This window comes from Tinamus guttatus, unplaced genomic scaffold (genome assembly GCF_059628265.1).
Source record: "Tinamus guttatus ecotype Peru unplaced genomic scaffold, ASM5962826v1 Tinamus_guttatus_pri_ptg000314l, whole genome shotgun sequence".
Classification (NCBI taxonomy): domain Eukaryota; kingdom Metazoa; phylum Chordata; class Aves; order Tinamiformes; family Tinamidae; genus Tinamus; species Tinamus guttatus.
Window position 1 is genome coordinate 2884192 of NW_028288848.1, and position 11502 is coordinate 2895693.

Sequence of the window (11502 nt, forward strand, 5' to 3'; positions counted from 1 at the left end):
GAGTCTAAGATTTATAGGAAGAAAAACAACAGGGCATTTGAAAATTTGGTAATGTTATCAAACTGTCAGGCAGGGCAAACCTCACTGCTTGGGTGGAGAAGGGAAGGAGGAGGAGGAAGGAGAACTTTTAAGATGTCCAGAATTGCTAAAGTACCCACAGTTTCAGAGCTACTTGCCTTGCCTTTGCCTTGCAAAAATTAAGACATTCAGATTCAGGGATACAATACTGTATTTTACAAGGGGCTTAAAATTAATTACACATCCAGAAAATAATAATAATAATTAAAAAAGAAAGAGATACAACAACATAAAAAAGCCAACACCTCCGAGGTGGTTTCCTCCCTCTCTGTTGTTCGTCTCGTGGAGTTGCACATCACTCGTTTTGTCTCTAAAGAGTCAAACTGAGCAGTCACAAAAATATCCACAGAGAAATTCTGGCAAAAGAAAACAAACAAACAAAGAAACTAACAAAATAACCCAGCAAGTCAAAAGCCATCCTCCCCTGGCAAGCCGAGTGCCACGGCTCAGACTTCCACTTGCCTGCTGCTCCTCGCCGCTGCTGCTCAGCGTTTCGGCCGGCTCGTCTCGGGTTTTAACGGCTTCCAGCTTGCGAGCTGAGGGAAACCATCCCATGCGAGCACAGCCCGAGAGACACATGCCTTAGTCTCCTACGCTGTCTGGAATCATTGAGTCCTGCTGGTAGCAGAGGGTCCTTCAAACAATCCTTTTCCTCTCTATCCTGCAGAGGATCCTTTTGAATGCCCGTCTGAAGTCGTGGTTGAAAATGGTGTAGATGACAGGGTTCAAGGAGCTGTTGCAGTAACCGAACCAGAAGAAGAACTTGAAGAGGGTGGTGGGCACAGAGCAGCTCTTGCAGACGGCTGTCAGCGTGTAGGTGAAGAAGAAGGGGAACCAGCAGATGACAAAGACCCCGATGACCACCGCCAGCACAAAGGTAAAGCGCTTCTCCCGGTTCTGCCTGCCCCTCCACCGGGACCCTTTGGTGTTCCTCTCCTCCTCTGCCTTCCTGGGCAAACTGTCCCCAGGCTTAATCTGGCTCAACTTAGTCTTGGCCTTGCCCCTGGACGGTTTGTCTGACTTCTTACACTGGTTGTTCTCCTGGTGCTCAGAGGAGGAGGTCTCCTCCATGTCTATGCCGTTGGCCTCTCCCTCCTGCCCACCGCTGCCTCCCGCTGCCTTCTCTCCATTGAGTTGGGCTGTTGCTGGCAGGTCCTCCTTGTCGGCCAAGCCATTCTGCTTCTTCTCAGGGCACTCTGCACGCCGGCTCGGCGGTACCCTCGTCCGCCTCTTGGCTATCTGGTAGATGCGCATGTACACCAGGATCATGATGAGGCAGGGGGCAAAGAAGGAGCCGATGCAGGAAGAGATGATGTACCACTTCTCCTCGTTGATCTTGCACGCTGCCACCCCCTGGTCGGCCTGCTGCCCGCTCTTCTTCTCAATAGAGATGAGTGGTGGGAAGGAGATGACAGCCGAGATGACCCAGACAATAAAAATAATGCACTTGATGCGGCGTGGGGTACGCTTGAGGTTGTACTCGATGGCTTGCGTGATGGACCAGTAGCGGTCCAGGCTGATGGCACACAAGTGCACAATGGAGGAGGTGCAGAAGAGGACATCCAAGGCCAGGTAGATCTCGCACCAGACCTTGCCAAAGTACCAGTATCCCATAACCTCATTTGACAGGGAGAAGGGAATAACCAGCGTGGCCACAAGGATGTCAGCTGAGGCTAACGACACCAGGAAAAGGTTCTGGGGGGCTTTGAGCGCCCGGCTGGTGAAGACGGCGATGATGACGAGGACATTGCCGAAGACGGTGAAGAGCATGAGCAAGCCCGCGAGGCTGATGAGCGCCACGGTGGTGTGCAGGGGGTACGGCGTGCCCGGCCCGGCGCCGCTCTCGTTGAAGGTCCCGTTGGCGCCGGGCGGCGGGAAGCCCTCGTCGTGCTCCAGCTGCCGCTGGTACTGCATGGAGGGCAGCAGGTGGCCCCGCTCCGTGAACGGCCGCTCCAGGTTAAACATGAACGCGGACTGCGCGGCGCCGCCCGCCGCTCCGCTCCGCTCCGCGCTGCCCTGCGCGCCCCGCCGGCCTCCTGCGCGCCCGGCGCTCCGCGCGGCTACTGCGCCCGCCGGCGCGCGGCTCCGCGGGGCATCGGCGGCCGCTTACCTGGGCGCGGAGCGGCGCGGGGAGCAGCGGAGCGGCGCGGGGCTGCAGCCGGCGGCGGCTGCTCTGCCTCGCTCGCCGCCCAGCCGCTTTATAGCCCCGCATCGGGCCGGGGCTGCCGCGTCAGCCCCACGTGGGAGCTGCCCCCGGGCGCGCACACAACGCAGCGCACGGCGAGCACACACGCTCCGAGCACACACACACAGAGCGCACACACTCCGAGCACACACACACACAGAGCGCACACACTCCGAGCATACACACACACACAGAGCGCACACACTCCGAGCACACACACATACAAACACCGCACACGCACCCACACCCAGGAAATACACACAGAGAATACACCCTGCACACACACCATGCACAGGCACACACACACACATACAGCCCGGCCCTCCCACACTCACAGGCGCACGCACGGCCGCTCACCCTGCCTCCTTGCACACTGCTGCTCCCCACACACACACTCAGTCCCACACACGCTGCCCTGCTCTGCTCGCACGCACACCCCTCGGGCACTCACTGCTCGTGCTCACCAGGGCCTGGCCTGCTCCCCTGCTGGCCCCACGGCTCCCTCCCGACTCACATCCCCACGGGCAGCAGCAGCAGCCTACGAGGGAGGAGAGCAGTGCCACTGGAGTGCACGACAGGTCACATGGACGGGACGGGAAGAGGGTTTAAGGGGATAGATGGGGGGCAGCTCTTTCCCCCCGAACTTTGGCTGCCATCAGGTAAGGTGTCTGCGCACCTGTGCATTCAGCCAAGGGCTCGCGCAGCAGCCCAGGGAGGACACTGGGTGCGGGCACCCACGGGGGTGTAGGGCAGCTCGAACCCCCCAGAGTAAGGGGTCTGTGCGCAGCGGGTGCCCCTGTGCGTTACCGCGTGCCAGGGGCCCCTGAGTCCGTGCGCTCTTGACATGGAGAAGCAGGCGGAGGCGCAGCTGGGCCCATGGGGCAGTGGAGCATGGAGCCACGCTCCGTGTGGCCACAGGCATCGACGTGCGGCCTGGGCACCCATACGCCCACTGCCCTCGATGGGCCCCGCATGGCAGCCGTGGCCCCGTCATGCGGATGCGCCCACCGCGTGCCCCTAAGGTGGCTGGCGGGGACACTTGCCCACCCCGCGGCACCAGGACCAGCTCCACGCTGGCACGGGCCTCCTGCCGAGCGAGCCACACTCAGGGAAGGGAAGAGGGTGGGAAGAGGGTGGCACGGGGGGTGCGGCGGCGGCCCGAGACGGCGGTGAGGGGCACCGCTGCCCGGGGCGGCACCGCCGGCGCGGGGGGCTACGAGGCCGGCCGGCCCGAACGGAACCGGGCCAGCCCGAACGGAACCGGGCCGGGCGCGGCGGGCGGCGCGGCCCCGGCAGCGCGGGGGGGCAGTGGCACCTGCTGGTGGCGGCGCCGCACTGCACGCGGCCACCGAGCGCCGCGCGGGCCGCGCCGGAGCGGAGCGGGGCAGCGGAGCGGAGCGGGGCAGGGCCCGGCCCGCAGCCCGCGCTCCGCCCGGGGGCGCCGCTGCCCCCCAGCGCGGCGGGAGGGAGCGCGGCCCCGGGGCGGCACCGCGGCCGCCGCCCGCAGACCCTGACGCCCTCGGTCAGACGGGTCTGGAGCCCGGCGGCAGCCACGCGCCCTGCACCCGTGGGGCCTTCCTCACAGGGCTGCTGGACACGCGAGTCCCAGCCCTGCTGTGAAGCATCTGCTGCTGCGCGGCCTCCCCCAAACCCTGCTGGTAGCCGCTCCATGCTAGCCCGCTGCGAGGAAGAGGAAGGGAAAGCAGGCAGCAGACACAGGGTGGAGCTGCTCACAGCCCCCTACCCAGCCCCAGGGACCGTCCTGGGGCCCCTCCAAACCCCTCGCTGAGCTTGACTCAGCTCAGGAGCCACCAGCAGCAGAGACGTCTTCAGTAGAGAAAGAGCAGCAGTGACGTACCTGGAAGCTCTGAGCACGCAGATTGCTCCCACACCAGCTGCAGTCCTGATCCCTCGCACTCGTGGCCTTCCTCGCTCGTTTTCAGATGGTTTTAATGACACTCGCGTGGTGGTACAGATTGAGGCAACTTTCAGTTAACTGCCATGCTGGACACATGGGCTGATGACCGTGACATGGAGGGAGCCCTGTCGCCTTTCTCCCCGCACCGCACATCGTGCTATAAGCCTGACCCGGAGCACCTGGTGACACCCAAGAGAGATGGAGCAGGGGTGGGAAGAGGCAGGTCTGAGAGCTGGAGAGAACAGAGAGTTGGCCAGGACTGAGGGCGGGCAGGACTAGGGGGAAATCCTGCTGCTCGGGACAGCAGGCGCAGGAGCCACCGTGCTGTTCCGCCCGGGAAAAGGGCAATCTACAGCTGCAATTTATAACCTGGAAACTGAGCTCGAGGGGACTGACGTGCACTGAGCCGTGCGCGCTGTAAAGGTCTCAGCAAACACGTGAATGCCCGTGTGTCCGCACCTAAGACAACAACCACAGCACAGTGACATGTTCCTGAGGCCAGGAAAGCGGGGGTGAGTACTGCAACGGCCACAAAAAACAAGATCAACCCCTTCAACGCGTTACAAGTTGCCCTATGCTCTGCTACTGACCCGGAGCCACAGACTGATGAAGAGGACTCACCAAAGGGTGAAGAGACTCACCAAAGCTTCTTCTGAGGTCACCGAAGACCAGGGAAGGCGTCAAGGAGATGCTGAGCTGTCTTCTGCTCTCTGCTCATTGCAGGAGTGACCTGCACGCTCTGCAGGAGATGGAGCTCTGGATCTTGGAGGGAGTTTGGGTCTGCTGTGGATGTGGGATCAGCAGCTCCCTGTGATCTCCCCCAACGGAGGCTCCATTGGCATCTAAGTAATGAAACGTCACCAGAGTTGCTCTCTGCCTTTGGTGAAGGCTGAACACCCTCGGCACACCTGAAGCTAAATTCAACCAACAACACTGCTTCTGGGCACCATGTCACAAAACGAGAGCTGGGACTCTTTGCTGAGACGCAGAACACAAGGGACACATGAGGCTGAAAGCCTGAAGAGGGTCATTCCAGCCACACAGCTGGAGAGAGCTCCCTGCAGGCAGCTGTGCTCTCCTCGTGGCTGTGGGAGAGGAGGCGTGAGGCGACCTACTTGAGCAAGCACTGCCGTCTTCCTGCTTGAGACATCTCTGTGTGTTCGTCGACACCTCTGGAACAAGAGCAGTGTTCAGAGCTGCCTGTAAAGGGACCCCATAGTGTCAAACCTGCCCTTTGTTTTATCTCCAAGTTGTGTCAGTTCTCAAGACATACGGTAGCCCAAAACAGCCGGATCTCTCGCATCCACCCGCAGTATGCCCTGTGCTACAGGATGGCCACCTTAACAAGCCTGCTTATGCTTTGTAGCAATGTGTAAGATTCACAAAGCCTCAACCCTCAGAGTCTTGACCTTAAACAAGAATCTCAAATTTGCAGCCTCTGGAAGACTAGAGAAAAGCTTAATGGAAAAAAAATAGTGAAATATGATTTTTATATCCAGCTTCCGGCTTTTGCATCCAGATACTCAGCTTTTAAAGGTGTGCTGCCCACAACACCATACACATCATAAGGATCACGCAGCTCAAACCCAGCCCCAGAAGGCGCCTGTTCTTCCCGTGGCTCCTGAACCACTCGCTTCCCTGGCAGAGCAGGTCCATCCCACAGAGGAGCCGGGCGAGGGGCCGCACTGCCCTTCTGCACTGACTAACGAGCCCCACCACGACCACTGCTCCTGCTGCGAGCTGCCCTCCGCCAGCCTCCCACCCTGAGCAGCACCGGGCCCTTTGTGACGGGCAGCAGGAAGGTCTCACTCAGCACGTGCGCCTCGAGCTCACTCTTCATAAACAGGATGGCCTTTGCAGGTGGTTTTGGGTCATTTATTAGGCACGCGCTTCCATATTTACATGCCTCTCTGCTGGCGAGCTCCGGCATCGCTTCCAGCACAGGGCCTTGCAGGGGGACATGCACGTGGGTCTCAGAGCTGCTCGCAGCATGGAGCAGAGCGTGTCTGGGGAGAGATGCTCCAGAAAGAATCATTACGGAGATAGGGCTGCAAAATGGTGCGTGTTGAGCAAGCAGTCCCAGGAACTGCCTCTTTCCAGAGCAGCCCAGAAGTTCTGACATGAGAAAAACTGGTGGTGGACGCAGAAGGCCAAGAGTTCTTCTGGATGGGACACTGTAGTTCAGGGTTGCCAAGCGTGGGCACACCAAGGGACAGCACCAGCTGCAGGCACCTCCAGTGAGTAAGGATGCCCGGGGAGACCGTACAGAAGATTTGCTTGGGTAGCATACGGTGAAATCCTGGGCCTTGCAACACTACATAGAGTGATGGTCGAGCAGCCCATTGTGGCAGCTCCAAGTTGGCCACTTCTCCTCTGGGTGGCCAGCTGGCTGTGATACACCCAAGTGGCGCAGAATAAGAACACATATCCCTCTTCCCCCTGTAACTCGGAGAAAAAATATCCTAGAGAGAGGATCTGTTGGGAAGGGGAACAGCTCCTCTGTGAGCAAACAGAGCCCAGCTGGGGATACGCACAGTGTCCTGGCAAAGTAATACAGATGTCAGTGAGCACCAGCAGCCATGTGCAGGGAGGTGCTGCAGGTGCTGATTAGTCATCTTTTTTTTTTTTTTTTTTTAAATAATCACAAGCTTGCCTGATGCAACTGCCCATCCAGCTGCCACCACCAGCTGTTTTAGGAACACAGTCACTCTGCCCTCTTGTACACATGCTGAAATCTTCCTTTGCTATCTGATGCTGCACTTGTGGATTTCGTTCTTTTTGCAGGTCTCATAGCAATCGCTTCTACAGAGCCGTGTCTTCCTGTCAAGTTTTCTGGGCTCAGCTGCTGGATGTACTTTTCCTAGTCATTTGAATAAGTCATCAGGAAAGAGGGCTGTGACAGCGTTCTGTGCTAGCACCTAATCCCCTGGCGAGCAGCAGGTGTTGGGGCTAGGAGAATCGCAGCACACGGAGTATCACCTCCTGGGGCGCTTCCCACCTCTGCCGTGGTTTGCGGCCGGCCGCCTCACAGCGGCGCGGGGCGGTCGCAGCCGCCCGGCAGGGTCTGTGGCGAGCGCCTCACAGCTCCGCTCGCGCTTCCTCCTCAGCTGGCCTCCAGCTTGCCCGCCCTGTTCGGCAGGATTTTAGCCGCCAGGTTTGATTGCACTGCCCTGAACCAACAGCTCTGCGGCCAAGAGAAACATTTCCTTGCCACGGACTGTGGCGTGGCAGAGCTGCGGAGCAGGGCAGCGCTCATGCGAGCCTCCGCTTTGCTTATTCATTGCTTGCTCGCTTCTGCCTCTCAGTGGGTCTGCTGCCAAGCCAGCTGTCTTTCCCCATGTCCCTGAGGGTCGCAGATGGGGGTAGCTTCTCCCTGCTGAGAGGGGAGCTCAGCAGCTCCCAGCACCAGCTTTCCCATCCAGGAATCCTCCATCCTCCCCACGTGCTGCAGCAAGGCCACAAGTCACATACGGGACCGTCTCTTTGAGCAGGGGCAGGAATAACTGCGACCTTGCTCTGCCTCTAACTTTCTCTGCAACCTTCCCCTAAGTGAAAACCAAATTTCACAGCTGAACAAGGTCCCCCTTTCGTCAGCAAAGCCAGCCCAGCTGGAAGGCAAAAAGCAAGGCTGCTGCTCCCTAAAGCAATTAATTTCATGACTGGGACAAGCCAACAATTAATTACTCAGCTGAGCAGCAGTTACTCATTCACGTTTCTCTCCCCAGGGCCCCACCACAGGTCTCTGCCCTCTCCCCCCTCATCTTCACCTCCTCCATCTGCAACTTGCACTACCGCTGGCTCGGGGCTGCCATCAGCAATGTTCAATCGAGTGCTCATTGGATTCAAAAACGCTCCAGGAGAAACATCCTTTCCATAACTCCTAATCATTGCACATGTCACCGGGAAGGTCCTTGGCAGATCTGGAGCAAAGCTGGAGCAAAAGGGTTAGGAGCAAATAGCTCTGAAAGGAGAGGAGATAAAGCAGCCAAGCGGGGATCGAAAGCTGTAATTGCCACCTGGGACGATGCAAATCCCATGGCAGCCCCAGGTGGTGAAAGGGAAGGAGAGGGAAGCGCCTTTCAGGAGGGGCAGCTTCTGGGGCTCGGGCACAGCAGCGGGCGCGCGCTCCCCCTGGAACCCAGCGCCATGCGGCTCTGACCTGAGCGCGGCAGCGCTAGAGTTAGAGAGACCAAAGAGCTCTGCTGGCAGCAGTGCGTTTTTGAAGGCTGAGCCATATAAAATACTCACGGAATAACTGCCTGAGATCGCTGGGCTCCCGAGGAGCCAAGCGCATCCACAGGGCTGTGCAAGGAGGGAGCCTCCTGCGGATTTCACTTATTTCACCATCTAGTGGCAAAAGCAGACGATGCTGAGGAGCAGTCTCAGGGTGTGCAGCAGTGCCACAACAAAGTGGAGGGGACGGGGATGCCAGGGATGTGTTGAGCTGAGCAAGTCTTCCCAGGGGCAGTTTTGTGTCCCCAGGGCCCCAGCACTCACTTGGCCAGGCTGAGGGCTGCCCCAGGCCGCTCCGCAGAGCAGCCCCCAGCAGCCAGCCCCGCTCCAGCTGCCAGCAGCTGCTCCTGCGCCTTCTCTGCCACCAAGAGACCAGCCCGGCGAGCGGGCAGAGGCGCTCGTCCTCCGGTGGGCACCCAAGGAACGATCCCTCCTCGCGGAGCCAGGGCTTCCCATGCATGCAGCGGCTCGCACACCCAGCACGCATCATGCCTAGAGGGAAATCACTCATCAATCCTGGCCTCATTCCCTACAATAGTTATCCCTATGCAGATTACAAGGTACAGTATTCCCCCCGCCCCGCAGAGGCTCAAATTAAGTTTAAACACCAGCTTCTGATTTATTTACTTATTCAACATTATCAGATGGTTTCCAGCAATACAAAAAAGCTCCCTGCCCAGGAAATGTTTATCCCGCCTGGGAATACTACACCAAGGGTAATGTGTAATCAGGACCAAGCAGTTAAGAAAAGGCAGGTCTGGCTGCTGAGAGATGAGCTATTGTGCATCTCAAATTGTGCTTTTGGGGTTCCAGTTAACCTTTTTCCTGCTGTACAAACCAGCAGCATCCACATCGTGGCCTGAAGTGACACACAAAACTAATCCTTGCATACCAGCAAGGATTAATCTCTGCTGCTGCAAACAGACTCTCTCCCCTGCTTGCCTGAGAGGCTGTTTGCAGCCCAGCACGGAGCAGCGGCCACCGGTTCTCACACCCGCCACATTTTGCTGCTCTCTGTGACACAGGACACGGCAGGTCCGCGGGCCAAGCACAGCACCACAAAACCTGGCGTCTTTAGGAGCCCTCACCCCTGTGAGCCATCATGGGAGCTGCGAGGTGGGAGGGAAAGGAGACCTTGCTACTGTTTCAGTTAGGATGCAGCTTGTCAGTGTGACTTAGCAGCAGAAGGGTTGAAAGGGAAAATAAAATCTGTGAGAAACGCTTGAGCTTCCCTGCAGATGGCGAGGGCTGAACTCTCGCTGAACTCTTCTTTGCACCAGTTCAGTCCACGCACTTGGCTGTGCGGGGTCACAGCTGCAGGGAGGTGGCAAGTGTCACACAGTGCCCAAGATCCCTGGAAGCCTCGTCCCCCATGCAGTCCCATGCAGTGGCAGGGGAACGGGACAACCACAATCCCACAGCTTATGGCAGCCTTTCAGTTCAGCTAAGCTAAAAGCATCACCCAAATCCTTCCAGATTCCAGCTGGCTTTAACTGACAGCCCCTCAAAACTGTTTTTTTTAGGGATGCCTCCCTAGCCCCCTCAGCAAGCATCCCCTGGCCAGGCAGCCCAGGCACCTGTGTGGGATGAGCCACCCAGGCAGGAACCAGTCTCATGCAGACTCACGTGCTGCTGAACAGCATCCCCAGGTCCCTGAACGTGGGGACGCCTCGCCCAGCCACCACAGTGCTCTGGAATCGGAGCTGCCTTCAGTTTCTTGCTACAAACCGGTCTCAATGTTCCTTAAGCAGAGCAAAGGATGAGTGGTAAAAAAAAAAAAAAAAAAAAAAAAAAAAAAAAAAAAACAAGTGCTGCAACTTTTAACAAATAGCTTAGGAAAAATCTAAATTTTTTAACATTTCTGGGGAATTAAATGTGTGTGTGAAATGAGAATGTCATTTGCCTGATTAATATTTCACTAAGTTTAGCTGTGGGAGCACAGAAGTTTTCCTAAAATAAATGTAATGAGTATTATTAAATATTATACACCCTGAAGAACTCTTTAAGGAGCATTAAGTGTTCTGTGTCATTTCAAGAGCCAAGACATCCATCCTTGTTCCTAAATGGCTTAGGGCATAGATTGGCCATAGAAATTGTTATTTAATCAAAGCTCATTCTTGCCTGTCTCTTGATATCTCCAGACCAAACCTTCCACTCCATAAGTGCTCAGACACCAAACCCTTCCGAGAGACCTCGGTTATCTCAGAACCCCTCTGAAAAAGCTCCTCATGCTCTCAAACCAGCTGCCCGGTGGACTCACAGGGCAAGCCCCACAGCAGCACTAGCAGCAGCAGATGCATCTTGTGTTTCTCCTCCTCCCAGACACCTGTCCTCAAACTCTGGTGTCTCCATTCATTAACAGAACTAGAGGAGAGAGGGTTGTAACTGCAAGGAAGGGAACCCGCAACAGGAACTGGCACCCCCAGGTACGGAGACCAGAAGGTCCCACGTGTCCCTGTTTGCTCCCCTTGTGTTGCTTTGAGCATGGGAAGCACAGGCTTTCTTGGAGAGCCAGATCCAAGCCGCATGGAAGGAGCTTGCGGCAGAACCAAGGCGGGCTGGAAATGCCTCTCCTTTCCATGGCAGGTTCTGCTGCTTTCAAACATGGTTTTGGTCTAGTGTGACACCAACCTCCTCCAATTTCCAAAGCTGCTTCACAAGAAGTGGTGATCTGGCTCCAGGCCATCCATTTGGCGGATCCGCAGGCCCAGGAACGGGCTCTGCATGCTCTGCCCGGCAGGCTATCCCCGGAGCCCAGTGGGCCGAGAACCATGGAAGACGCACGCCAGGAAGCGCTGCCCGCTGGGGACCCGCGTGCCACTGACCACACATTGCCATTAAAGCTGGTCACACGAAGTGTAGAGGTGCTTCAGGCAGCACAGCTGTAGCAAGACAGGACAAAAAGACAACTACTAGGTCAAGTGAAGTAACTCCCAAACATACAGCGGATTAAGGACTCATTAATCTGACACCAAAATGCTATATACCAGTAGAAAGAAAAAGATGATGCTGTGCAAAGAGCTTTTAAAAGAGAACACTTGTGTGCAATTTTGCAGATAGCGACTTACTCAGAGGCAGTGGAGTAGAT

At 57.1% G+C, this 11502-nt stretch overlaps 1 protein-coding gene across 1 annotated transcript; it reads right to left on the bottom strand.

Moving 5' to 3' along the window:
• Positions 1 to 605: 605 nt before the first annotated feature.
• On the bottom strand, positions 606 to 2049 carry ADRA2A (adrenoceptor alpha 2A). The gene has a single exon (XM_010217067.2). It carries the CDS (start codon positions 2041 to 2043, stop codon positions 715 to 717), a length of 1329 nt encoding a protein of 442 aa, XP_010215369.2. The 5' UTR covers positions 2044 to 2049; the 3' UTR covers positions 606 to 714.
• Between the last annotated feature and the right edge of the window lie 9453 nt (positions 2050 to 11502).